Here is a 27,102-nt window from a genome sequence, read left to right as displayed (position 1 = left end):
TTTAGCGACACCTTTTATATTCACATTTGCTCTGAATTACAACTGAACATACTGCTTTGAAATTCATGGTCAATGACACGCCAAATTGGATAGAGTGAGAATTGAAAGCCCTTTTTTTTTTTCTTTTTTTTTTTAATGTCTATATGCACTAATAAAATATAAAATCAACTGGAGAAAGTAAAGAATGGGATTTAAACATTTTCTTTTCCTTCCTTGACATATCTGGATATAATTCCAGTTTCTCATCTTTGAAATAAATATGAATTTAAAATAAAAAATAAAAAATCAAATTAGAGCTAAAAAGTAACCAGCAACTGAAAAGTGCATTTATTTGTACAATGATTTGCGACTCCTACTCCCCCCTCTGCCTCTTTCTCTGTGTGTCAGTCAGTTCCAGCGGAAGGAGATGTGCCTAGGCCGGTCTCCTCCTTCCTTTACCAGTGGCTTGTGGAACTCCCGGCCGGCGCGTGAGTGAATGGCCGCCCAGCAGTATTCACAGTAATACTGAAGGCAGGTGACGTTGGCGCAGAAGAAGGGGGCAAACTTGCCCCCACACCGGGTTCCCTGACACTCATCACACAGCTGGTCGTCCAGGACGTATGGCTTCACTTCCACCTGTAAAGAGAGATAGAGAGAGGAGAGAACCATCTGTCAGACACCCACTAAAGAACAAAGCTAGGATTCATTTACATTAATGTACACTACATCACCCATTAGTGAGGTCAGGCACTGATGTTGGGCGATTAGGCCTGGCTCTCAGTCGGCGTTCCAACTCATCCACAACGATCTCAACAACCCATTTCTGTATGGACCTCCCCAAACTGTTGCCACAAATTTGGAAGCACAGAATCGACTAGAATGTAATTGTATGCTGTAGCGTTAAGATTCCCTTCACTGGAACTAAGGGGCCTAGCCCGAAACATGAAAACACCCCCAGACAATTATTCCTCCTCCACCAAACATTACAGTTGGCACAATGCATTCGAGCAGGTAGCGTTCTCCTGGCATCCGCCAAATCCAGATTCGTCCGTTGGACTGCCAGATGGTGAAGCGTGATTCATCACTCCAGAGAACCCATTTCCACTGCTCCAGAGTCCAAAGTTGAAAGTCACTGAGGTCTTCAGTAAGGCCATTCTACTGACAATGTTTGTCTACGGAGACTGCATGGCTGTGTGCTCAATTTAATACACCTGTCAGCAATGGCTGTGGCTGAAATAGCCGAATCCACTAATTTGAAGGGTGTCCACATATTTTTGTATATAGATATATAGTGTATCTTCAAAGATTTAACACACAACACATCATTGTACTGACATTACGCACGTCATCCTTTTTACAAAAACATTTTATCTACAAAAATTCTCAAGTCACTACAAAAATAGAGACATGTTGGCTTGGCACATACTAATTTGTAAACAATTATTCCAGTTTGACCGAGTGAAATAGCCAAATTCTTCTGCAGGAGGCAGCTGGTTAACGGTACAAGGCATTTGTTTTCTGTCCTCGTATGCCACAGTCAAAATGCCAACAAATATTTTGCTTTAATCTTTTAAAACCAGAACAATAAAGAACAATTTGTCCTTTTAAAAGACAGGAGACAAGAGCCTATTATCTGTTTTGTACAACATTTCTGTCCTTCCGCATATTTGTGTGTGTAATGCTGCATTTTCCTGAGAGAGAAAGAGAAAAAAAAAAGAAAGTCTTCACTAACCCGTTTATCGATTTCTCCATGCTGCAGTTGGACAAAACGAGCGCTGATAGCAGCAATGTAGCTCTGCTGATTAGAGAAGGCGACCCGCCCTGCTCCCTTGGGGTACTTGAGCTCGGGGTCTGTGTCGATACCGGCGTAGCACACCCCTCCATACAGCCTGTCCATGATCATTGCTAGCTCCACTGTGAAAAGAGGGAAACACAGGTTACAGATGGGTTCAAATACAGCACAGTTCCAGGATCTAGCCTCATAGATTTCATGTGACATTCCGAACTTGGCCATCATTTTCCAAATAGCTATACGAAAGTCCTCCCTTCTCCCCCCATTACACACATGCTGATGTGATGAAATGCGACGCTCATCTAACCGGTTTTAATATACCATAGAGGAGCTAGGGGCTGCATCCCAAATTCTCTATGGGCCCCTAGTCAAAAGTAGTGCACTATATGGTGCCATTTGGAACACAGCCCAGGACTAAAGTGCCAATGGGAGTGTGGACTAGGGTCAATAGGTTACCTGCACGGAGAGGGCGTGGCACCCCACCCACAAATATGGTCTTCCTGGGGTCCAGAGGCTGGGAGCCGTCCATCACAAAGTCACTGTCGTTCAGGTTCCAGGGGCGGATCTGGACCTGTTACACACACACACACAGGGAGACGTATGTATCACAACATGTTACGTCTTAATGTTTGTCATGTCAACCATGTTACGCTTGTAATGATGGAAAGCCAATTCCACAAAGAAGGGTGGCTGCTTGGTTATTCACTTGGTCAGCCACTAATCGAATGGGCTCCCTAAATAATAAATGAAGCCGTAAAACGCTGCTGTGGCGCTGCGTCTTGATACCTTTCACAATAGTATGAGAGAAGGGGAGAGAAGATAATTGCAGATGGGTGATGGGGCAATCCGCTCACCGGCTTGTCTTTGATGGTGGGGCTGGACACACACAGGTAGAGCTTGCCGTCCTCTTCAATACAGGCCTCGATCAGGGCCTGCACAGAGCTCTCATCCTGGAACAGCAGGAAGGCATAACCTACAGAGCAAACGGAGGTCAAGGTCACTCAAACCACCTACACGGAACAACGTCACAGAGATTACTAGAGGACTTACCTCTGCCGTTTCATTCTCTTGTCTGCTGCTGGAAATGACTGTCAACGGTAAGACCGCTCTGCTCGTGAGTTTGTTTTAATATTTTACACTATTTAGGCCTCAATAGTCAATTCTGATAGTACATTTTGATGGCAATGCCGTATGTGGCTGACGATAAGGGCAGTAGCAGTAGGTTGACTTAAAACGCGACTCACCTTTCGGGGGAAAGTACGATTTGCTCTCTGCCTTGTGAGGCCAGTCCACAAAGAGGTGTCCAAAGCGACGGAAACTAGCCGTTATCTCATCTAAAAGGCGAAAAAGAAAAGAAAAAAAACATTCAACTATTGCTTCACAGTGGTTATACTGTGATATGGTGCATGTGTGTAACATCAGATGCCTGTTCTTAGTGTAGACTACAGGGATATGTGAGTCCCTACTACGTTGGGTGTAGATTGTAACGGTAAACAAGGAGAATAAAGCAGAGCAGATGGTAGCATCAAGAAAACAAGCAGGGCCTCAGCTGTTCTCTAGTCCCCCGCCAGCAACACCAATCTGACACGAGATGTCCTCCATTCCTTATTCGAAAAAAATACACAGAGAATGTACTACAACTATGCCTACTTAAGAGCCAAAACCCTCAGGAAGCAATAAGAACCGGGCAGAAACTGAACAAAATAACACAAGATGTTGTGTTATGCAGTGAGAAAAATGACAAGAGACTTTCACTACGCATCGCTGCTCTTACGGCAGAAATGGGTCCCAAAAGGGAGACATCTTCAACATCCGTCGTGTAACCCTAGACTACAGCCCATGAAGACGTGCACAGTCTAGACATCCACCCCATCAACCAGGTGTCCAGTCCAGTATCATCCTTGTGTTCACAGTTCATTGCCTCCACCCACGTAACCGTCGTCAGCAGTGGTGTTCAGTGAAGATGTTTTTATATATATTTTTTTAATTATTATTTTTAAAAAAGGTTACCTTCATCAATATCAGGGGGGAGACCTCCAACGAAGACCTTGCGTGAGTAGCGCTCCACTCGCTCCCCGTTCTGGTGGGGGAAGCAGTGGGGCGAGCCTAGGCCAGGCAGGCTCTGCTCGCCGCGCTCGTCGTCAGGGAAACCATCCTCCATGGGGAACAGGGAAGAATGGACTGAGGAGAGGATCGCAGACAACGCAGTCAGCCAATAACAGAGGATAGCATGACTAAACACAACTGATACAACAACAAAAAGATCAATACTCATTCGGTTTATCATCAACCTGAATTGAGTGGGGGGATATCATTGCATGGTTAGGTATGGTCTAGCAATTTTAGCTACAACAACGTGCCCATTTTCCAGTAGTTCATCTGACATGAATCATTGAGTGCCAGAAACAATGCTACAATAAGGCCCTGCTGAGCTGTGTTAAGAGGGACTGAGCCAGGGATACTAATCAATCTCCCGTTCTCCACATCCGTCCCCCAGCACAGAACTACACCAGCCACCCCCCAGTTTCAGCTCAAAACACACAGTCCACACACCCACCCACATGAGCGCCTGCAGCCAAGCCCATGGAAGCAGCAGAGGCCGTGCAGGCCTAAAATATTGTTCCCGGCCGCGTGTCCTGGAGCCACCCCAGCCTTATTCCTAACCAAGTGACGGAAACCAGAGCTGAGCAGCTTTACGTGAGAGAGTTAGCCCTGAGTCTGTACACTGTGTGTATTGTGTCAAAATCTAATAAAATGTTATTGGTCACATACACATATTTAGCAGATGTTATTGCGGGTGTAGCGAAATGCTTGTGTTCCTAGCGCTGACAGTGAAGTAGTATCTAACAATTCACACAAAACTAAAAGTAAAATAATGTAATATAAAAATACACACAAAGTTTGGATACACCTACTCATTCAAGGGTTTCTTTATTTTAACTATTTTCTACATTGTAGAATAGTGAAGACATCAAAACTATGAAACAACATATGGAATCATGCAGTAACCACAAATGCACATTCTTGGCATTCTCTCAACCGGCTTCGTGAGGTAGTCACCTGGAATGCATTTCAATTAACAGTTGTGCCTTGTTAAAAGTTAAATTCCTTCTTAATGAGTTTGAGCCAATCAGTTGTGTTGTGACAAGGTAGGGGTGGTATACAGAAGATGGACTTTTACCAAATAGGGTAAAAGTACATACGGCAAGAACAGCTCAAATAAGCAAAGAGAAACAGTCCATCATTACTTTGAGACATGGTCAGTCAATGCTAAACATTTCAAGAACTTTGAAAGTTTATTCAAGTGCAGTTGCAAAAAACCATCAAGTGCTATGATGAAACTGACTCTCATGAGGACCGCCACAGGAAGGGAAGATCCAGAGTTACGTCTTCTGCAGAGGACATGTTCATTAGAGTTACCAGCATCAGAAATGCAGCCTAAATAAGTGCTTCACAGATTTCAAGTAAGAGACACGTCTCAACTGTTCAGAGGAGAATGTGTAAAAAAGGCCTTCATGGCCGAATTTCTCCAAAGAAACTATTACTAAATGACACCAATAAGAAGATGAGACTTGCTTGGGCCAAGAAACACAAGCAACGGACATTAGACCAGTGGTCTGATGAGTCCAAATTTGAGATTTTTGGTTCCAACCATGTCTTTGTGAGACGCAGAGTAGGTGAATGGATGATCTCTACATGTGTGGTTCCCACCGTGAAGCATGGAGGAGGAGGTGTGATGGCGTGGGGATGCTTTGCTGGTGACACTGTCAGTGTTTTATTTAGAATTCAAGGCACACTTAACCAGCATGGCTACCACAGCATTCTGCAGTGATACTCCATCCCGTCTGGTTTGCACTTAGTGGGACTATCATTTGTTTTTCAACAGGACAATAACCCAACACACCTCCAGGCTGTGTAAGGGCTATTTGACCAAGGAGAGTGATGGAGTGCTGCATCAGATGACCTGGACTCCAGTCACCCGATCTCAACCCAATTGAAATGGTTTGGGATGAGTTAGACCACAGAGTGAAGGAAAAGCAGCCAACAAGTGCTCAACATATGGGAAATCATTCAAGACTGTTGGAAAAACATTCCAGGTGAAGCTGGTTGAGAGAATGCCAAAAGTGTGCAAGCTGTCAAGGCAAAGGGTGGCTACTTTGAGCACTTTTTTGGTTACTACGTTATTTCATAGTTTGGATGTCTTCACTATTATTCTATAATGTAAAAAAAAAAATATATATATATATATATAAACCCTTGAATGAGTAGGTTTGTCCAAACTTGACTGGTACTGTATATGTGATGGGATGTATAGACAATATGGACACTATATGGATAGAATATGTAGTATACCTGAATAATAGTACACGTGCAGCAACAGTTAAATAGGATAGGCCTTGACTAGAATACAGTGTACACATATGAAGTGGGTAAAACAGTATGTAAACATTATTTAAGTGACCAGTATTCCATAGGGCAGCAGCCTCTAAGGTGCATTGTAGACTAACTGGGTGGTAGCCGTCTAGTGACAGTGACTAAAGTACAGGGCACGCTACTGGGCGGGGGCCGGCTTGTGGTCACTGCTTGACGTGTGTGTCTGTGTGTCTCGCTCTGTACACAAACAAATGTAATGCTGACAACCACAACACCACAGACCAACAATGAAGCATGACAACTACATGCAAACACATACGGTCGCCCTTCATAAACATTGGACATGGCTGCAAAAGACAGGGTCTTTCTATGCCCGTTTTGAAGGTAAAACCAAACAAACATAATCCACTTGAATAACCCAAAATGATTAAATTTACCTCGTCTCCTCCCATAATTCCTTGCTGCATGTAAAAACAAGACAGGTGAACAAACGGATGCATAGAACATCAACAGTGACAGTTTCATTGAAATGCTCATTCTTTCAGGCACAGCACGTGCCCTTCTCCTTTGCAGTCAAATCCTACACGTGATTAGTGCTGTATTGCCTCCTCAGTGCCCAGCAGTACATGGCAGAGAGAGCCAGAGGATGCCCTTGTGTCATGAGGATCCCGCACCCACTCCCTTCCATGGGTCAGATGGCGAGCAGCTCTTCAGGAAGTCAGTGGAGGGTGGTTTTACACGCTCTCTGATACACGTGTGTGCATTCCACAGAGAAACTACCAGCTGGTGTGACTGCCTCTCTAAGACTAGTACTCTCTGAATGGTATCTATGCAGGACCACCATCTGTACGGTTTGATCACTGTCTGACCATATGACCGAGCAATATAGGCTAACACTATGAGACTCGGGGAGAGAGTCCATGGTGGATCACTGGGCTCTCAGTTGCACGTCGGCTTATGCATATCAAAATGCAGTTGAGGAAGCTGTATGTTATATTTTTTAAATGAACATGTCACTATCTTTAGGCAATAGGTTTCATTCTCACGTAAGGACACAAATGGGGAGCTTAGTTCTTTCATTGCATAGCTAGGCAAATTAGAGGTCTGGCTGAATGCAAATAGCATAGCCTCTGGCCCTCTGTGGCCTTATCACATGTAAAATAATAGCTTGCCTATGCAATGAAAGAACTAAGCTCCCCATTTGTGTTCTTACTTGAGAATGAAACCCATTGCCTAGAGATGGTGACATGTTCATTTCAAAAATATAACATACAGCTTCCTCAACTGCATTTCGATATGCATAAGCCGACGTGCAACTGAGAGTCCAGTGATCCACCACGGAGTCTCTCCGTCAGAACATGATTTAAAAACAGAAATTAGAATGACAAAGCTGTAAAACAGTATCCTAAATATAAACCATCAACTTAGTGAATTCCACTGCTGTTTAATATGAGGGACTCAGCATGAAATGTATTTTATTACTAATGTTTAACACCCTTATTTTTATTTTACTACGTCAATATGTCTTTGTTGTAAATGTGTTGGCGCCAAACTTGTGGCAGTTGTGAAAAAAGTCAATAGCTGGAAGAGTTGCAGATTAATAGAAAATAATGCCATTGTTGATTAGATGCTTTTTCATTGATTAGGCTATTCTCTCTTGAACCATATGGTCTATCTACTAGAAACTCATGGACAATATGGTATAATATAAAAAAAGACTACTATGACATTGTTGTTGTACTACTTTACCCCTTTTTTGCCCCAATTTCGTGATATCCAATTGGTAGTTAGTCTTGTCCGATCGCTGCAACTCCCGTACGGACTCGGGAAAGGCGAAGGTCGAGAGCCAAAGGTCGAGATCCTGCCAAACCGCACCGCTTCTTGCCAGTCGCACCAATGTGTCGGGGGAAACACCGTCCAACTGGCAACCGTGTCAGCATGCATGCGCCCAGCCCACCACAGTAGTCGCTAGAGCGGGATAGGACATCTCGGCCGGACAAAACCTCCCCTAACCCGGACCAAATTGTGCGCCGCCTTATGGTTCTCCAGGTCAGGCCGGGTGGCTGCGGCACAGCCCGGGATAGAACCCGGATCTGTTGTGACGACTCAAGCACTGCGATGAAGCACCTTGGACCGCTGCACCACTTGGGAGGCTTATGAATACATTTTTTAAAAGTTATTCTAGTAAAAATTACTTAAGTTACAATACATTATCTGTTAATTACCAAAAAGATCCAAGATTGCAGTAGATTTGGTAAATTAGTCTACCGTAGATTTCCAATCCTATCACTATTCAATTAATCTGACATCCAGAGAAAAAAAAAATAAGATTCAGTTCTGGGGGAGACGTGATACTAGAATGAGGTACTAGAAGATACTAGAATGAGGAGCGGTAGGGGAACGAGAAGCTCCACCCCCTCTTTTTTTGGAGGTTACAGGCAAGTCTATGGGCCAAATGTCCCCATCCCATCCGAAATTCAAATGATGCTTACACCTGCGAAATTGTGATTTGTTGTAATTACCCGTGCTGGAAAATCTACGCACCTGGTTGCAATCCATAGTCTGTTGACAGATGCTACAACACCAGTAATTCTACGTGCATCTGTCCACAAGAGATTACTATTCAATAAATCCACATCAATCATTAAAGAACTAATGGCATAAGAATCGTCCACAGAGCAGCAAACCCACACTGGTGCCTCAAGAGCACGCTAAGCAAAAACATGGTGCTGCCAATCTTGCTGACTACATTAACATATGGCTTGTTTCACCCTCCCTCCCTCCATCCATCCATCCATCCGCTAGCATGGGTAAAGCCATCAGATCACTAGTGCTATAAAACCATTTACATATCATTTATGGGCAAAGGACTATCTCCCCCTGGATGTGTGAATCCTAGGCGACCTAGTGAGAGGAAACAGAGTATAAATCATTAAAAGATTCAGTTACAAGCATATGCTGCAATACACAAACTGAGCCGTGGTTACATTAGCCCACGTAGTCCATCGCCCAGCCGCCTGCTCGCTGGCACCTCATACAATATACACTGAGCCATTTGCGCGCACCCTGTTCCTCCCATGACCTCCTGCCAAATGTACTTGAGTGTTGAACTGTGCCATGCTGGGATGCCTTGGTGAAGGGGATAATGAGAGGGAAAACTCGCAATAGTAAACCCATTGTGACTGGTGTGGACCAGAGCCACGTATTTAGAGTTGAGCAATTGAGGTTTCAGCGTTGATGCATTTACATGACACTTCAACATTCTATGGCAGCCATGTCAACGCCCCATAAGCATTACATGGGGAATATTTCATGTCTAGAATTGGAACAATAATTCGCTTTGTTTGTTTGACCAACTCTCTATATAGATGGCTCCTGTGTGGACTAGATGAGAGTGCCGTGATTTGTGACGGAACGGATTTCACCAATTCTCTAAGCCCCTCCCCTCCCTCCACCTATTCAATCAAAGAGAGCGAACAGGCTGGTGGACAGGCTCAGCAGTCAATGGTGACACAGAGCCAACACACCATTTTGTAACTTCTCAGAGAACAGAGTGCTCTTTTTAGTCGCAGAGGACAATGCTGGAATCGATTCAAAGCCACTTCTACAGTCCATTTTTCCCCTCTTTCCTTTTAATCTGTTCTACAGAGGTCCACGTTTGACGGTCAGATCATTCTTTTCAATTAGGGATAGGGGGGGCCGGGGTGCTGCTTTGGTACCATTGGAGCTCACCCAAAGCGACCCAGTAAGGTCAGGACACAGCCGGAGTAGGGCCTGCATCTGTGTGGATATTTCTAATGTAGAAACACATTGCCCTGGAGACAGTGGCGAGGAACTGCTGCTGCTCACAAGGCAAATAATGCATCAGAATTATGTTTTTCTCTGCCCTCTGTAGCTGGCACGCAGCACTGGGAGCGTCATTCCAATAATCAGCAAAGGCACAAACTAGATTGGAGAACATCTGAGAGGCAGAGAGCCTGAGGTGATGAGCTGTTGTGTGTGACAAAGTTGTTGACTTTCACTGTGTGGTTTAACAGCTCAATACGGAGGTGTAAAAATGAATACACACGCTACTGAAGAGATAAACATTAGAAACCCATGCCTAAGCTACTCCCTCTAACCAATCGTGACCCAGTCTGTCCTTACCCAAACAAACCAAAGAGTAGGCTAGGTGTAGATTAGGTTGTCCTCACTGACTGACAAAAGGAACGTTCCGGTTTGCAATGTTTGCGTCACAAACCAGACGGACAACCTATAGAGACTGTCGCAAGCGTTGCATTTACATTCCCCATTAAATTTATTTTTTAAAACTCTGCGAAATCAACAAACCCCACTAGCTGCAGCTATGAAAATACCTCCCACACAACCAGCAGCTAACCCCCAAAGATGACCTCTAAAACGCCTCACTTTACATCATTAGAAACTGATTCAAAATCCAGACAGTTTTATTAGTGGTGGAGTCCCTTCCTCCACGTCACAACATCTCCACCCTCCACATCCTGGATCAGCCGGACTAATCCTGAGGATTATCCTTGCATCACGGAGATGGCCTGTCAGCACACCCAGCACAAGTGCTCCATGGCTGGGACAGGGAAAGAGGCACCTGTGGAGGTCTGCTCCATCAGAGGTGCTGGCGTTTATAGGTCAGTGTAGCTGCTGCCAACACCAGTCTGCTGCGCCACGGCATTGTACGTGTGCAGCCGCACAGCTCTAATGGACCTAAGTTGTGCAGCTGCTCAAAATCCATCTGCAACGACCTCAAAAATGGGGAACTACAGGCAACTATGAACGAGAAGGAAGAGTTGGGAAGGAAAACTTAGTCCCATCAAGTGATGGGACTCTGCATGTCTGTTCCATTTGACTTCACACCTGAAATGATGGGACTTTCGTACCTTATGCAATGCAAAGTTGAGAGGTCTAATGGCATTGCAACATTACGGTTTAATTAGAGGAAGGAATCGATGCAAACACGTTCGTTTTCCATTGTAAATTAGCATCTGCTGCTGATGGAACTTATGAGCTGGATCTGTGTGTGGTGTGTGAATGTGTATGGGTATGTAGGCACCTGAGCTGAGCCGTGAGAGAAACTACCACCCCCACTATCAGCTCGGGGGGGGGGGGGTTTGCATTTTTATTAATTTTATGGACCGTTTGGAAGTTGTCAGACGCGATGTGAGCTTCTCGGAGTGAGCTCCTCTTCCTATAGCAAAAGTGACTGCTGTCCCTGTTAAGAAAGTATCAACTTCACTCTGTATATCTAAAAATGACCATATTAATTGTTTCAAGTAAAACTACCAAAACTATTACTCATGGTGAACCTGGACAATCAAAATAAAATATAAGCCCCGATTAGGTTTATTTATTTAAAAACTTTAACTAGGCAAGTCGGTTAAGAACAAATTCTTATTTACAATGACGGCCTACCCTGGCCAAACCCTGCGAACACTGGGACAATTGTGTGCCGCCCTATGGGACTCCCAATCAGGGCCGGTTGTGATACAGGCTGGAATCGAACCAGGGTCTGTAGTTTTTTTTTAACTCTGCGAAATCAACAAACCCCACTAGCTGCAGCTATGAAAATAGCTGCAGCTAGCACTGAGATGTAGTGCCTTAGCCAGATAGTATCCGGTGGTAGCTTAGGCTACTTTTATTCCAGTAAAACATTTTCAACGGCGCATTTGATAAAAATAACCTAGCAAATTGCAGTGGCTCTCACTCAACAAATAAAGCGTAATATTGCGAAAGCCATTTTACAAACATTTGAATGCTGAAAGTGACACGCAGATGTGCCAGATCAGGAATAGATCTCAATTTGCACCCTCTGTAGAAAAGCCTAGCATTTTGAAGTGCGCATTGGCTCTAGTTGTATTAAAAAGACGCAGAAATCGCTCCACCATTTCCTGGTTGCTAAAATTTTAAATAGGTTGCCTAATTTCAGTTTGTGACAAAACAAGCAGTCATTCTATAGAGAATCATTGTACCATCTAAACCACTGAAATATATTTTCCATAACCCAAAATAATGTAGTCAGCTGTTTGAAATTGGTGTACAAAACCGAAAGTAAAAGACAAAATAATATCAGAAAAGGAAGCAAAGAAATAGCACACTTCTTAGAATTGCTTTCAACAGGAATGAAAGATCTATAACTCAAATTTCTATGTGAATCTGGTCAGGTGTAGCTTTAATGGAATAGCCTACAATGTTTGTTTTCAGCTCAGATTTACTCAAGTGGCAATGGCATACAACCCGGCATAGCTTATAGGCCTAGGGGTTTTATTTATTTATATAATTATTATGCTTTTACCGGACCGAGGTCCCCGTACACAAATGCGTACCATTACACCACTACTGCACAATCATAAGTCCATTTGCAATCTCAGTAGAATAGCCTACATAATAGCCTCCACACCTTACTTCCTAGTCTACTCTAGGGCCACTGAAATGAAAACTCAAAATCAGCAGTTGTCTGACATGGCTGTCCTTGATGACCTTGCAGAAGATTTGGGAGGACAAAGGCTGTAAGATACGGCCGTTAACAGCAATTTTGTGACCGGACATGCGATCCTGGTGTTGTGTGATTGTCATCTTACCTTTCAGGGTATCTTGCTCAGCCCTCATGATGTCAATGAGAGAGTTCTCCAGGGAGTGCATGTTGAAGCCATCAAAGGATCTGGTGCGCTCCTGTGTAAAAGATAGATGAGAGTTCTGCTTTAGAGGGATGGAGCCGCCGCTGGTTAAATGTTACATTTGTTGGCCTATATTCGGAGTCCGACGCAATGAAATTTCCATTAGGCTTTCATCACACACACTTCATGCATGGAATACAGAATACTGTGAATAAAGTAAATGCAATCGTGACCGTTACTTTTTGCTGCAGTGTTATAATTATTTTATAGCTTTATCTCTTACAGAAGTCAATCTGTATCTACACATTTTCGTTGCAAGTATGATTCAGTACAGAACGCAGGTCGTCGGCTCAAAAACACGCTCACTGCGCACGCAGGAGGAAGCTCAGGCAAGCAATGATTGAGATGAACTTTAAACACCAGACCATGAAAAAGGGCCGACACCACGACCAAACTGGAAATGTTCAATTCTTTCAGTCAGTCGGGCACGACGTGGCAGTGCGATAAGAGAGCGCTCATAACCTAAACCAAACACCTTCTCAAGCCAGCAGTTCAACTTGTATACAGAAACAATATTGAGGCCTACTACTAAAACAAGGCAGCCTCTCACTCGCTGTCCTTGACTTGAAGGTTTTCAATGGACACTCAACACTTCCCATGACAATGGTAGTCACGACTCATTTCTAAAAATTACTTGAACAGCAAGCAGGTTAAACCCCTCTACTGAATGGCATACCAGAGGCCAGCCATGAATAACACAAGACAAGTCCTACCTGATGATAATGCGAAGCTTGTTGCGCAAGAGCTGGGAATGATTCACACTATCCTTCAACCCAGGCCAGACAAGATCTGGCTGTCATATGACAGGAGAAGCACTAGTATGAAGGCTCATGTGGTGTTCGGGACATGGTCACGTCTCATATGTCATGGAATCAAATACCATGATTTCTACACAGGCCCCATTTCAGGAATTTCAAAACCGTTTACTGAAAAATCCATACTTTGAATAAAATGTACGCAACATCCTATCACCTTCAGGTAAAATACACATCACGCTAGGCGGTGGGAATTGAAGCAGGCGTTTAATGCTCCATGGCCACCATTTAAAGTGATAACATTAACAACCATGGCCTTGACAGGGACAACCAAACTATTACCAGCAGGCTGGTGCTCCAGTAGACTGTGGTTTATTTTCTACAATGCTGAGACATGAACTACTTAGTCAAATAGGCTACCAGAGATGAATACAAAAATACTCATTACAAATTAAATTCTAGTACAGTACTAAGTAACAATATGCCATAAAGGTGTGACATTGTGCAAGATCCTGTAAAACCCTTCTGCCGCCACCACGACGCACAAGCATGGCTGCTGTTGTTGCTAAGCATCTGAATGGATTGGCAACCGTAGCGATTAACTATCTGTTCTGCCCTCCTTTCTCACGCACCTCCACCCATCTGATGAACAGGCAGCAACACTCATCCCTGGAAGCTTAGAGGGCCCAGGCTACGTACTTAGGTGCACACAAACAGCCCTTAATAGCACACATGGCATGGGCCAGCTGAACCTGCCTGGCCCTCAGTGTCTATCTCACAGCCTCAGAAGTTTGGTTAATCTCCAAGGTACACAGATAGAAAGGTGCACGGGTCAGATAAGGCACTTCCTTACCAAGCTCAACAATAACCTTTGAAAAAAGAAAAGAAAATGATAAAATAAAAAAAGTCAGGCTTTAGGCATACGCATGCTTCCCAGTCGAAACAGTTTCAGAAGAGTTGTTTTGCATACATTATGGCGACATTTACATTTTTGTTTGTTTTTTCGGCTGTTTGGGCAAACAAAATGTTTTCCTCGAAGCCAGCAGAAGTTCGGGACCCGAAGTCCACACCCCTTCGTCTGTGATTGGTGAACTGTAGGGATTGTTCAATAAAGTCTTTGTTGTCATTCAACGCGAGATGACTTGTATTCATGCACATTTTTTCATTGAGAAATACTGCAGCAAACATCTTAGAAAACAAGTCGTTTTACATCCTAAGATCCCCTCTGCAAAAAACTTTAAATGAATGACAGATTAGATTAACTCGGACTATTTTGAGGTAGTGTGTACTGGCAGCTGCGTCTCAAAATAACCAAACAGTACTATTGCCATTTTCTTTCAAAAGAAGGTCTTAAGGGAGTATGCCAGCACACACTATCAGTTCGCCTAACGAACTTCGGCTAGCCGCCAGCCAAACTGAAGCATGACGACGCCTTTAGTCCACATAATAGGCGAATTGCACATATACAGGAATGTAATCAAAGAATTCCCCCGACCCCAACTATGAGGAAAAAAAGTTGCACCTTACAGAGACAAAAGAATTGAGGGAAACAGTGAGGGAGAGACCAAACCGGTGTAACAAAGGAAACTGAAGGAGAACAAACCAGTGTAACCCATTTGTATCATAATATCTCTCTCCAGGCAAAGAGCCTGTGTCTGGGAGCTTGAAGCTAGGGCCAAACTATCCAACGTGAAGAACACTGCTAAAATAGGCCTTGATGAAACACCCTGAGCAGAATGATTAAGTATGGCATGCTAAGGGTGTTTCTGCTACAACATTAATCTACAATGTCACAGCTATACTAATGAAAAAGGGAATGGAACGGGGGGAGGGAGGTAGGTATAAGAGGCCCAGCTTTGACACTGTTGATTTTTGTGTTGCTGGTCAGAGTATTTCAAAGCCTTGCACATTAAAACACCCTCAAGCCCATTAATCCAGCCTCAGAGCCTGGTTAGGGAGGCAGGGGGTGCAGACTGGTCCCACGGGGGACCCAGATCTACTTTGGTGATAAAGTAATTAATGAACAGCAACAGAGCCTAATCAGAGAAGGGGTGTTAAATGCCTGTGACACTTCTGACATTTATTTTCTCTCGCTCTCATTTCTTTCATCTCTCTCATTACAACACACAAGATGCTTCCTGTTTCAAAACGACATTCAAGGGTAGGAGAAGGGCGAATAGAACACAACACAGTTATGCGCTAGTCACTGATGGTTATTTCATTATTCCAGGGACATTTGCAGAATTTAACGCCATAGGATCATTCCATAATTGTCTGATGTCCTCAAAATGTTAATAGCTGGAAGAGTGTTCTGGCCATAAACGAGGTGTTGAATGACAATGAATGAGGCTCGTTACTACAGCAGTAGAACAAAAGATTCAATCTGGAACTGACCTCAGAACAGCAGTCAGTCACACAGTCCAGTCCACACGATCAAAAACATATTCCCATTGGTACACTTATCTGATACAACAGTGATGTGAACAACAAGACATCCTGCCACATTGTGACTAAAGGTCGACCGATTAATCAGGACCGATTTCTAGTTCTCATAACAAACGGAAATGTGTATTTTTTTTTTTTTACACCTTTATTTAATTAGGCAAGTCCATTAAGAACATTCTTATTTTCAATGACAGCCTAGGAACGGTGGGTTAACTGCCTTGTTCAAGGGCAGAACGACATTTTTACCTTGTCAGCTCAGGGATTCAATCTTGCAACCTTACGGTTAACTAGTCCAACGCTCTAACCACCTGCCTCTCATTGCACTCCACGAGGAGCCTGCCTGTTACGTGAATGCAGTAAGAAGCCAAGGTAAGTTGCTAGCTAGCATTAAACTTATCTTATAAAAAACAATCAATCATAATCACTAGTTAACTACACATGGTTGATGATATTACTAGTTTATCTAGCGTGTCCTGCGTTGCATATAATCGATGCAGTGCGCATTCGCGAAAAAGGTACCTAACCATAAACATCAATGCCTTTCTTAAAATCAATACACAAGTATATCTTTTTAAACCTGCATATTTAGTTAATATTGCCTGCTAACATGAATTTCTTTGTGTCACTTCTCTTGCAACAGAGTCAGGGTATATGCAGCAGTTTGGGCCGCCTGGCCCGTTGCAAACTGTGTGAAGACTATTTCATCCTAACAAAGACAGCCAACTTCGCCAAACGGGGGATGATTTAACAAAAGCGCATTTGCGAAAAAAAAGCACAATCGTTGCACAACTGCACCTAACCATAAACATCAATGCCTTTCTTAAAATCAATACACAGAAGTATATATTTTTTAAACCTGCATATTTAACTAAAAGAAATCCATGTTAGCAGGCAATATTAACCAGGTGAAATTGTGTCACTTCTTTTGCGTTCATTGCACACAGAGTCAGGGTATATGCAACAGTTTGGGCCGCCTGGCTCGTTGCGAACTAATTTGCCAGAATTTTATGTAATTATGACATAACATTGAAGGTTGTGCAATGTAACAGGAATATTTAGACTTATGGATGCCACCCATTAGATAAAATACGGAACGGTTCCGTATTTCACTGAAAAAATTAATGTTTTGTTTTCGAGATGATAGTTTCCGGATTCGACCATATTAATGACCTAAGGCTCGTATTTCTGTGTTATTATGTTATAATTAAGTCTATGATTTGATAGAGCAGTCTGACTGAGCGATGGTGGGCACCAGCAGGCTCGTAAGCATTCATTCAAACAGCACTTTCGTGCGTTTTGGCAGCAGCTCTGCTGTTTATGACTTCAAGCCTATCAACTCCCGAGATTAGGCTGGTGTAACCGATGTGAAATGGCTAGCTAGTTAGCGGGGTGCGCGCTAATAGCGTTTCAAACATCACTCGCTCTGAGACTTGGAGTAGTTGTTCCCCTTGCTCTGCATGGGTAACGCTGCTTCGAGGGTGGCTGTTGTCGATGTGTTCCTGGTTCGAGCCCAGGTAGGAGCGAGGAGAGGGACGGAAGCTATACTGTTACACTGGCAATACTATAGTCCTATAATTCCTACAACCTAAAACGTCTTACCTGGGAATATTGAAGACTCATGTTAAAAGGAACCACCAGCTTTCATATGTTCTCATGTTCTGAGCAAGGAACTTAAACGTTAGCTTTCTTACATGGCACATTGTTTTTGCATTATTTAAACCAAATTGAACATGTTTCATTATTTATTTGAGGCTAAATTGATTTTATTGATGTATTATATTAAGTTAAAATAAGTGTTCATTCAGTATTGTTGTAATAGTCATTATTACAAAAAAGTTTTTTTAAATTATTTTTATTAAAATTGGCCGATTAATCAGTATCGGCTTTTTTTGGTCCTCCAAAAATCGGTATCGGCGTTGAAAAATTATAATTGGTCAACCTCTAATTGTGACCCAATGGATATCAGACTAATTGGAATGTTCGTAATGCTTTAAAGAATGTAAAAACACAAAGCAGCAAGGTCTACTATAAACTAATGATTTACAGGTATTTCAGTCATACCTATTCAATCAGGATTTATGAATCTCTCTAAAATGAGAAAATATTAAATTAATTCCAGATTCAAAACGTTCAGCCTTGTATACAAGGACAATGCAATCACCATCCAATAAGGTCCTTGTTCACAGCCCAATGTCCCCATAATTCTATTAGGGCATCAATATATATTGCATGGTTCATTGAAAAAAATAAATGTATATGATAATCTGAATTCTGATTTGGAGCTGTTATACATTCAAGCAAATGTCCTTCACTTAAACTAGCTAACCAGAATACCATAACCTACATCTACTAACAACTTCCCACGTAGATTGCTAATGTGGCCCTTTGGGTGCCTGCCCAGCCCCAAATCCAAAAGGCATGTTACCGGGCAGCAGGCCCTGTTCCTCCCAGTCACGGAAGGCTGTAGAGCAGCTTACACAGGGCTAAGAGGAAGTTTGGTTTTTAAAAAGTGAAAGACCTGCTTTGCCTCAGTGCAGAGAGGCCTAATAACACAGCTCTAGTACCATACCTAAAGGCAGTATAGTAGGGACCAGGGCCCTTCACACAAACTGTCTCCTATGTACAATCGTTGAAAGAATATCATGAGAGATGATACTGGTGTGTGTGTGTTCGTCCACGTTGTATAATATCATCATGACATCCCTCTCTGGGAGGCACAGTCACTAATCCCTGAAAGATGACACTGGACCTAGGCAACAGACGACTATTTGTCATGGGCACCTGCACCCAATGACAAAAGCTACTCTAATACAGAAACAAACAGAGTACAGTGGCCTAGCCAGTAAAACAAACAGCCTTCCTACAGTAGTCTAGGTTGCCCAGTACAGAACTGAACTGTGATCAGCAGCACAGCCCAAGGCCATCACAGGATGCACGTCACATCTAAATAAAAGGGAGGGGCCTTTTGTTTTTAGCACCATTGTCTCTTGACAAACCTTTTGTTGCCCGCTTTTGTTCTCCCCTGAGTGGGAGCAGCACCTCCCTTCTCTTATTTTCTCCCTAAGCTGCTAGTTAGCCTAATCATGAACGCCTCACCTGTGTCAGCTTGCATGGAACCCGTGCTCTCCTACCCCACCGCCTCTGCCTTCATACCAAACATGAGATATTCTAGGCTGAGATACAGGAGGCCTATTGAAACTTACAGCGCCATTAAGCTTTGACTAAGAGATGGGTATCACATCACTTGTATCAATGTAACTAGTTAAGTCCCTAAGGCATACACCTAAACAATTACTGAAGCCTCCTTTAAAATAGGCTACAAACAGACATCCAGTGTTGATTAACATTAACAAAGGAAATTGGAGAGCCTATAGGCTGCTGCAATCTATTATTTTAAAACAGGTGAGTGGTTAAGAATGAATAGGGAGTGAACAAACGGGGGACAACATCTACATGTTGCCTCTGTGATAAAATGGAAACTATGTGGAGCCATTTGGAAATGCCTGGCAGTCACACGAGAAAGGCATGTGATCCATGGAAATGGGCTTGTGTTCACCATCGCTGTCCACTTTAAGCTGAAAACATTGCTTGGTCAGGGACAGAGACAAACAGGAAACCTAGTAGTCCTAGTAATGTCCTTACTACAAAAATCTGTGTTTCCCCAAAATTAATTTAGTGGCGGTGACCGACCATTGTTACCAACGCCACAAAAATAGTATATATATATTTTTTTAAATTGCCGAGATGTGCTTTTAATTGGATAGTCGTTGGCTCAATAATTGTTAGTCGATGGGAACAGCTAGCATGTCATTGCGCTAACGCTAGTAGCAATGCACTCACCCCCACCAACCTTGCCACCACTGCTGAGGAAACACTCAAAATAGAACACAACCATGAGAGTTAGCTTAGTGTGACTAAACATGATTGCACAGTAGAAATTGAATAAATCAACAGCACTTTCAAACAGCTAACCTTAGCCTACTATACTGCATTTTGACCCAAAACAGATCCCTCGGTCCAGTCACACAAAAGTAGCCTGTCCTTTCTCTACTCAACCGTTGAATATAGAGACCGTTGCAGAGAATTCAACCTCATTTCCAATGGATTTTAAGACCACAACTTCATTCTGACAGTCTCTATTCAACGCTCTGCATCCTGAACTGCCGATCAGCCCAACCTAACGTGTGAGAATATTCAGCCTCTGGAAAAGACACATTTAAATATTACAGCCTGCATAAGGGAAACTAAAACCCCCAATCTAGCCCTCTACCCCCAATGCATTTAGAAGGCAGAGTGTCATAATCGAGCTAGCCTGAGCTACACAGGGTGATTATAAACCAACAAGGGCACAGCACTGCTGTGTGATATAGTAACATAGTAGCTAGGCTATTAGCAATATGTATCATGGTCGGTATGGCATCATGGCTGATGCAGCACTTCTGGGGGGGAAGGAGATCCTCAAAGCCTTCAAATCAGGCCTTCCAGCACATGTTTATATCAGCCCAACCCCCGCACCCACCTTCACCCCACAGACACCCCGGTGCTTAATCAATAAAATAACCTCCATGCCCTTTCCATCAATCCTATCAGTGTTCTCTGCACATAACACTGTTATCTAAGTCATCTTAATTGTGTGCTATCAAATTGCATTAAAAATGAGACTGCATTATAAAGACGGCGTAGACCGGTAGTCTTGGGTTATTATTAGCCCTGTAATGTTAAAATCACTATTTCACGGGAAGATGGGTAATTGATGCTCCATCCATTTCTCTACCGCGTGTTCTCTGGATGAAGAAAAATATCTGATTCGTTCTAGGCTATGTCATAGCTTCTCTATCTCATATACGTGGCACCCATCACTGCAGTGGCAAAGCTATGTTAGTCATAAGGGGTATCTGGCAATTAAAGCATAGGACTAACATTAATATCGTGAAAATTCATCATATAACGGAGAGTAGGGCCTTTGGGTACATAAAACACAATTACATCTCGCTGAGTGGCTCTAAGTATGATTACAGAATTAAGAGGTATAAAAGCAGAGGGAATTATTCACTGACCTGGAAGGGGAAGATGTTCTCGCTCCTGCTCACACTCTCGTCCATCCAGGACTTGGGGTTGAAGCCGGGGCTGGTGCGGGAGTACTTCTGCGACGGCACGTGGTTGTTGGGGAAGGTCTTCTTCAATGGGGAGATTGAGTTCAGGGGAGTCATGCCTCCATTGAGGCCCCGACGGTACTCACGCCCCTGGGAGCCTCCCCAGCCACCATAGCCCCCACCGGGGCTCCAGGAGGTGGAGGAGGGGGAGGGAGAAGGGCTTTGGTAGCTACCCCAAGGTGACGGGGGCTTATTCAGGTTATTGGACAAATGCGGCAACTGGCTAAAGGCAGCATTCCTATGGGGGAAGGGAGGCGGGTGGGGGCTGGCCGGGGACCTTCGGTGCTGTTGGTGCTGGTTGTGGGGATGCTGAAAGTGGGGGTGTGGGGGATGGTGCTGGGAGATGGGTCCAATCTGGGGAGAGAAGTTTCCTCCGAAGCCTGGGCTGACATGGTGGGAGAAATTCTGGAACAGGAGGGGCCCGTTATTAGCGGAGGCAGCTGGGTTAAAGAAGCTGACATCCTCGTTGATGATGGTGGAGGGGGTCTGGGAAATAGCAGCTGACCAGTTGTTGAAGCCAGTCAGGGACGAGGAGGTACTGGACTGGCACGGAGTCCCAAGACCTGATGTCTCTTGGTAGTCGAAGCCTGTCAGTACTGGGGACTCGAGGCGCAGCTTCTCTTTTCCATTGCTACCCTCAGAGGGGCCGCCCTCCACCTTGTTCTCCTCTGACCTCGCCTTCTCTAACTCAGATACGATTCCAGACTCCGGGTGGCCAGGGGATAGTAGCTGTTTTTCTTGCGTTTCTTGCATTTCCTGTTGCTGGGCTTTGGGCTTTTCTGACCCAAGAATTTCATCTTGCATGCTGCTGTGGGCAGCTGTGGCTGAAAACAGCCAAGGTGACCCATTGTTACTGCCATTACCAGCTGTGGTACTGTTTATAAAAGCACCAGGGCTTTGAGACGCATTCTGATGATGGTGTGGAGGTTGCAGATGTGGATGAATTCTAACTGGGAAAGCAGACTTGTTGCCAGTGTTATTTTGCACTAAGACTCCAAACCCGTAATCCCCCATTTGTTTTCCCACACACAATATCAGCTATCCCTTGATCTTTAGGTCCTAAAGAGAGGGGGGGGGGGGAAACAAAATACACCCGTTATTATTTCAATGTTTGTAAATGACAATCAGGCTGATAGAGAAATCAGACAGGACATTGATAGCACTCCAGCGTTCTAATTTTCTGTTGCTAACCATCTTGCTAGTCGAATAACAGTTAGCTAGCTATACTCAGCTAACGTCTGTCGAGAATAGCTGTCAATATAACAACCTTACTAACGAGACATGTTTCTCTGCCACATCAGTTCCCTGTAGTTAACTATTTTGTTTGCATGCTAGCTGTTTAGCTAGCAACATATTTAACTACAGGCTCGTGACGTTGCCACAGTCCAAATATGCTACGCGCTAGCAGCTAGCCAATTTGCTAGCAACTCGGAAAGCTAGCCTACCTAGCTAGTAAACGTTAGCCTGCTATTTCGGACAGTCGACAGTTGTTCCAACATTTCTGAGGCCAACTAACTTAATAGCTAGCATTTTGTCGATAACAGGCGCAATTAGCTTTATAGTTGCAATAGTATTATTCAAGAGTATTTGGAAAATGTATCTAGCTAGGTAAATTTAGAACGAAAATATGACAGACAAGCGACCTTGCGTGACAGCTGTCAAAGCCTATTCCCTGTGTGGGTGCTATTTGGACTCGACCCTTTAATTACATAAAACTTATGACGTAGCTAGCTAACGCGTTAGCAATCTCTTTATTTATATAGTTTCTGGTTGTTTTAGGCAAAATATGAAACGGATATTATCAAGTCGATAGTCGTAGATGCTAGCTAGCTAACTTCTGAATAATCTGGCTAAAGCGACGCTGCAAACATCGATCATAAAATCCTTTTTCACCTTTTGGTCGCTACCCTTGATCCAAGCGATGACTCGATCCGTCCTGTAGTTAACCTGCAACCTCGATGTGTCTGATAAAATAATGAAAAGAAAGTTTATGACTCAAGCGATATGGTCCTTCTATGCCTTTCGCTCATACAGTAGCTATGGCTAAACTGCTTTTCTCTCTCTCCTGACGTGTCCTGCCTGATCAATGACACAGCCCTCTCTGGAGAGCGCTAACCTTGACTGTATAAAAAAAAAAATACGTAATTGAATTAAATATATACAACTAATTCAATACTAGTTAAGTGTAGTGGCTTATTCGGTCGGTTTCATTGTTTAAATTATTTCAAATGTTTCTCTAGTCAACTGACTTGTTCCTGTGTTTCTTCGCCGTAGCTCTACCTCTCCTCAGAACCGACCGTGGCCAAATGACAAGGTTCTCATCCGCAAGACACTTCCGGTTAGAGCTCTGCCCCCTTCTTAAAGCCCTCCCACGGATGGCTGAGAGCCTCGCCTCAATTCGTGACACCACCCACACCTCGTGAGACAGCGTCGTGTAATTGGTCATACAAAAAGTAGCCTCACCCATTTTTTCCAAATAAGGCGCACATGCGAAAGATGTGTCCGCCTTTTAAGGTCTTTAACGTGATGCATATGCATATTCTCTTCACGCCAAGTCTCCACCTAGTAGGGTTGAATCGTGAGAGATGAGATCCAACTGAAATTGCATTCCATGCACGGTATCTTATGCAACCATGTCATGAGCCTCCTACAAAAAGATTGAAAAAGGTGAATGGTATGGATCCTGAGCAGAATTAAAGCATTGACCAGGCTGTAGTTATGATGATATAGTGACAGTCCTACCTTACTCTTAGATGCATATACACAGGGTACAAAACATTAGGAACACCTGCTCTTTCCATGACACTGACCAGGTGAATCCAGGTGAAAGTGATGATCCCTTACTGATGTCACTAGTTAAATCTACTTCAATCAGTGTAGATGATTGGGAGGAGACAGGTTTAAGAAGCCTTGAGACATGGATTGTGTATGTGTGCCATTCAGAGGGTGAACGGGCAAGACAAAAGATTGAAGTGCTTTTGAACAGGGTATGGTAGTAGGTGCCAGGCGCACCGGTTTGAGTGTCAAGAACTGCAGCGCTGCTGGGTTTTTCATGCTCAACAGTTTCCCGTGTGTATCAAGAATGGTCTACCAACCAAAGGACATCCAGACATCTTGACACAACTGTGGGAAGCATTGGAGTCAACATGGGCCAGCATCCCTGTGGAACGCTTCGACACCTTGTTGTCCAGTGGTCATCAGCCGGTCAATCTTCAAGGCATCCCTAATAGATCATCAAACTTTTCTGTAGAAAAGCCAACGATAAAGCCCTGTACACTGGGTAGGCAAAGTGTTCCTATTTTGGGACCATTTCCTTTGTCTGAAAAGACAAACTCTGCCTACCTGGCGGACCGGGAGATCTGTGGCCAAATTGAGTGTGCCTACTGTGCTGGCCAATCAGACAGCTTAAATCACCGTGCCTACAGCTTCTACGACCCCTGCCACAGCACAGTTTGATACTAGCCTACTTGAGATTTCATCATTTTTAAACCATGACCAGAGAGGGACTGTCAAAGAATACAGCAAAGAGCTGCTGTTATCAGTTAGTTTATGTTTAGGTTGTTTAGGTTTTTATCCAACACTGTCAACACTGTTTTATTCATCACTATTACAAAATATAAAAAGCGCGTCTCTCTATGTCCACACGAGTTGCAGTTGGAATGAATGAGTGAATGAATATCGAAGAATATTTCACTTTCTCTGGTCATAGGAACAAAATGAATTTGTGCATGATGTTATGCGACTAGAGTTTCGCCATCAGGTCTCTGGTCAGTCTCAGCAGAAGAAAGGAAAGAGAGAGCAGGGACCATGAGAGGCTGACCCTCTGCTGCTCTCTCCCTCCCTCTGAGACGAATGTCGTGTTCAAAACAACTGGGAACTCTGAAAAAAACAAGATCTGACTGGGGAAAATCGTTTTGAACGGTCATCCAACTCGGAATTCCAAGTCGGAAACTCTGGCATCTATCTAGGGGTGCGTTCGTAAATTCAATTCGGCTATCTACTCCGATTTTAGAGCACTGTCGTCTGTGTGCCAGAACGCAGAATAACTGAGGAATTTATGAACGCTCAACACCCGTTGAATATGGCCGGTGTCAGTAAACATAGGCAAAAAAAGGGTCATTCAATTGTTGCCAGCAGTACAGTTAGTCACCAACGCTCTGGATAACATGAAAACAGCCTAACCAGCTCTGCTAGGGCGAGTAAAAGGGTCAGAGTGAGGTGTTCTCTCATATGTGTCTGGAAGTAGCTAGCCAACGTTAGCCAATTAGCTTGGGCGCTTGACTGCCGTTGTGAGGTCAGAGCGCTCGGATCAACCCCACTCCTCGGCCAGAGCGTCCAGTGCGCTCTGAACGCTTCCAGAGCGAAACGCTCTAAATTTACGAGTGCACTCTGGCACTCCAGATTGAATTTATGAACACACCCTAGATCTCCAACCTGAAGATCATTGACGTCATGATTTGACCTCGTTTTTTTCCCGAGTTCCCAGTTGTCTTGAAAGCACCATGACCAACAAAAAAGCGAATTGTTATCAAATTATTTCAATGTATCCTGAGCTGTGCCTCGCAAGTGCTACACCAACTGATCTATTTTGTAATCAAAGCTCAAGTTTTGAAATATAAGATATGGTCTGAGAAGAACAATATTGGCAGGCCAGGCATATAGCCAATGTGCTGTGATAATGTATTAGGCCTACTGCACAAACCTCATTCCTACAGAACTGTTACATTTAAGATGTGTAAAAAAAATCTGAGCGGTAGATCTCGGCTTGAATTTTGACTGGGAAAGTGATCTTGACCCAGAAAAGGCAATGCCCCGACGAATTGAGGCTGTTCTGAAGGCAATATTCAACATGGAAAAGAGAGCTTGCTCTTCTGATCTTAGATATATTCACCATCAAACACTCACAGACAACCAGGATCATGTGATGTGCCTTAAATGAGCATGCAGCCCTTTAACTGCAGGCCATAGGCATGGAAGCTTGGGATGCAAATATCTTCTTCAACTTCCTGAAATTCTTCCTATCTCTGTGGTTTTGAAAGGCAAGTTGGTGGTGATGGGGCAGATTTTGACAGCGAGGGAAAGGCCTGCTGTCTGTGGCAGTGGTGGTGGCACCTGCTTGCTCTCTTCTCTCCATTTTTGGGCAAGCAGGATCAATCTCATTACCAGTGGGCTGTGAAATGATGGGTCAGGGAGCACCGAGAGAGAGCCTCCACTCTGAACAGCTGTGTCACAGACAGAGATCTAATTAAACCAAGCTGCTACCTAGTCTTCTTTTCTCTCACCCACTAAGCAAGCTCTTCCTGCCTGATCATTTTCCTGGGCTGCTCGGGACACAACTAACTGAAATTCTCTAATTTGCCTTTTCATGAAACAAATAAAAAAATAAATGCCCCATTTTATTTTTTTGAAGTGTGATTGTGGTGTACTGGGGGTTCTACAGAGTGTGTAACCGCATGCTGGTGGTGGCCATGGCTACTAGAGCATGATAGCCCATTTTAGAATGTTCCGTCTCATTTCTATTTAACCTCATACTTCACTCAGTGAGACATGTCCTTTCACCTGCTGATAACAGCTTTGACTGAATTGAATTCAAATGTGTGTGTTATTATCTGCCTGTGCTGCCATTGTTGTGTTTGACAAGCCAACGGAATTCAAATACAATGAGGCGTTTGTTTGCAATGGATTCCATTACTCCGCATTATAATGCAGCATCAGGCGCCATTTAAAGATGTTTTATAAAGGTTTTGTATAATTGCAGCCAGTAGTTTTGAATGTAACGCTCACGAGCAACAACCGGTCCCTGAAAATTGTGTACAACGTCATTGTTCTTTATCCTCTATAGCATGTGCCCCCCAAAAAGACAACCTGTGTATGTTGGGCTCACCCCGCAACCTCATTGGACAATACTTTGCTGATCT

The 27,102-nt window shown here is 43.7% G+C and overlaps 1 protein-coding gene across 3 annotated transcripts; it reads right to left on the bottom strand.

The window, feature by feature from the left end:
* On the bottom strand, nucleotides 1-23,517 carry LOC139583467 (cytoplasmic polyadenylation element-binding protein 4-like). Of its 3 annotated transcripts, XM_071414593.1 has the most exons (11): nucleotides 23,434-23,517; nucleotides 23,078-23,148; nucleotides 21,089-22,243; nucleotides 12,736-12,826; nucleotides 6,583-6,606; nucleotides 3,782-3,952; nucleotides 3,016-3,105; nucleotides 2,626-2,744; nucleotides 2,228-2,342; nucleotides 1,712-1,893; nucleotides 95-615 (listed from the first exon to the last, which is right to left on the bottom strand). In XM_071414593.1, the coding sequence occupies exons 3-11, from the start codon at nucleotides 22,196-22,198 to the stop codon at nucleotides 388-390; spliced, it is 2,130 nt and encodes a 709-aa protein (XP_071270694.1). In that variant the 5' UTR covers nucleotides 22,199-22,243; nucleotides 23,078-23,148; nucleotides 23,434-23,517; the 3' UTR covers nucleotides 95-387. The 3 variants fall into 3 exon arrangements, with proteins under 3 accessions (XP_071270710.1, XP_071270702.1, XP_071270694.1); XM_071414609.1 differs by lacking the exon at nucleotides 6,583-6,606 and having other exon boundaries at nucleotides 1-615; XM_071414601.1 differs by lacking the exon at nucleotides 6,583-6,606 and having other exon boundaries at nucleotides 1-615; nucleotides 23,078-23,495.
* Between the last annotated feature and the right edge of the window lie 3,585 nt (nucleotides 23,518-27,102).

The sequence above is a fragment of the Salvelinus alpinus genome, chromosome 1 (assembly GCF_045679555.1).
Source record: "Salvelinus alpinus chromosome 1, SLU_Salpinus.1, whole genome shotgun sequence".
Taxonomy (NCBI): Eukaryota; Metazoa; Chordata; class Actinopteri; order Salmoniformes; family Salmonidae; genus Salvelinus; species Salvelinus alpinus.
This window is presented reverse-complemented; position numbering and strand designations above follow the sequence as displayed.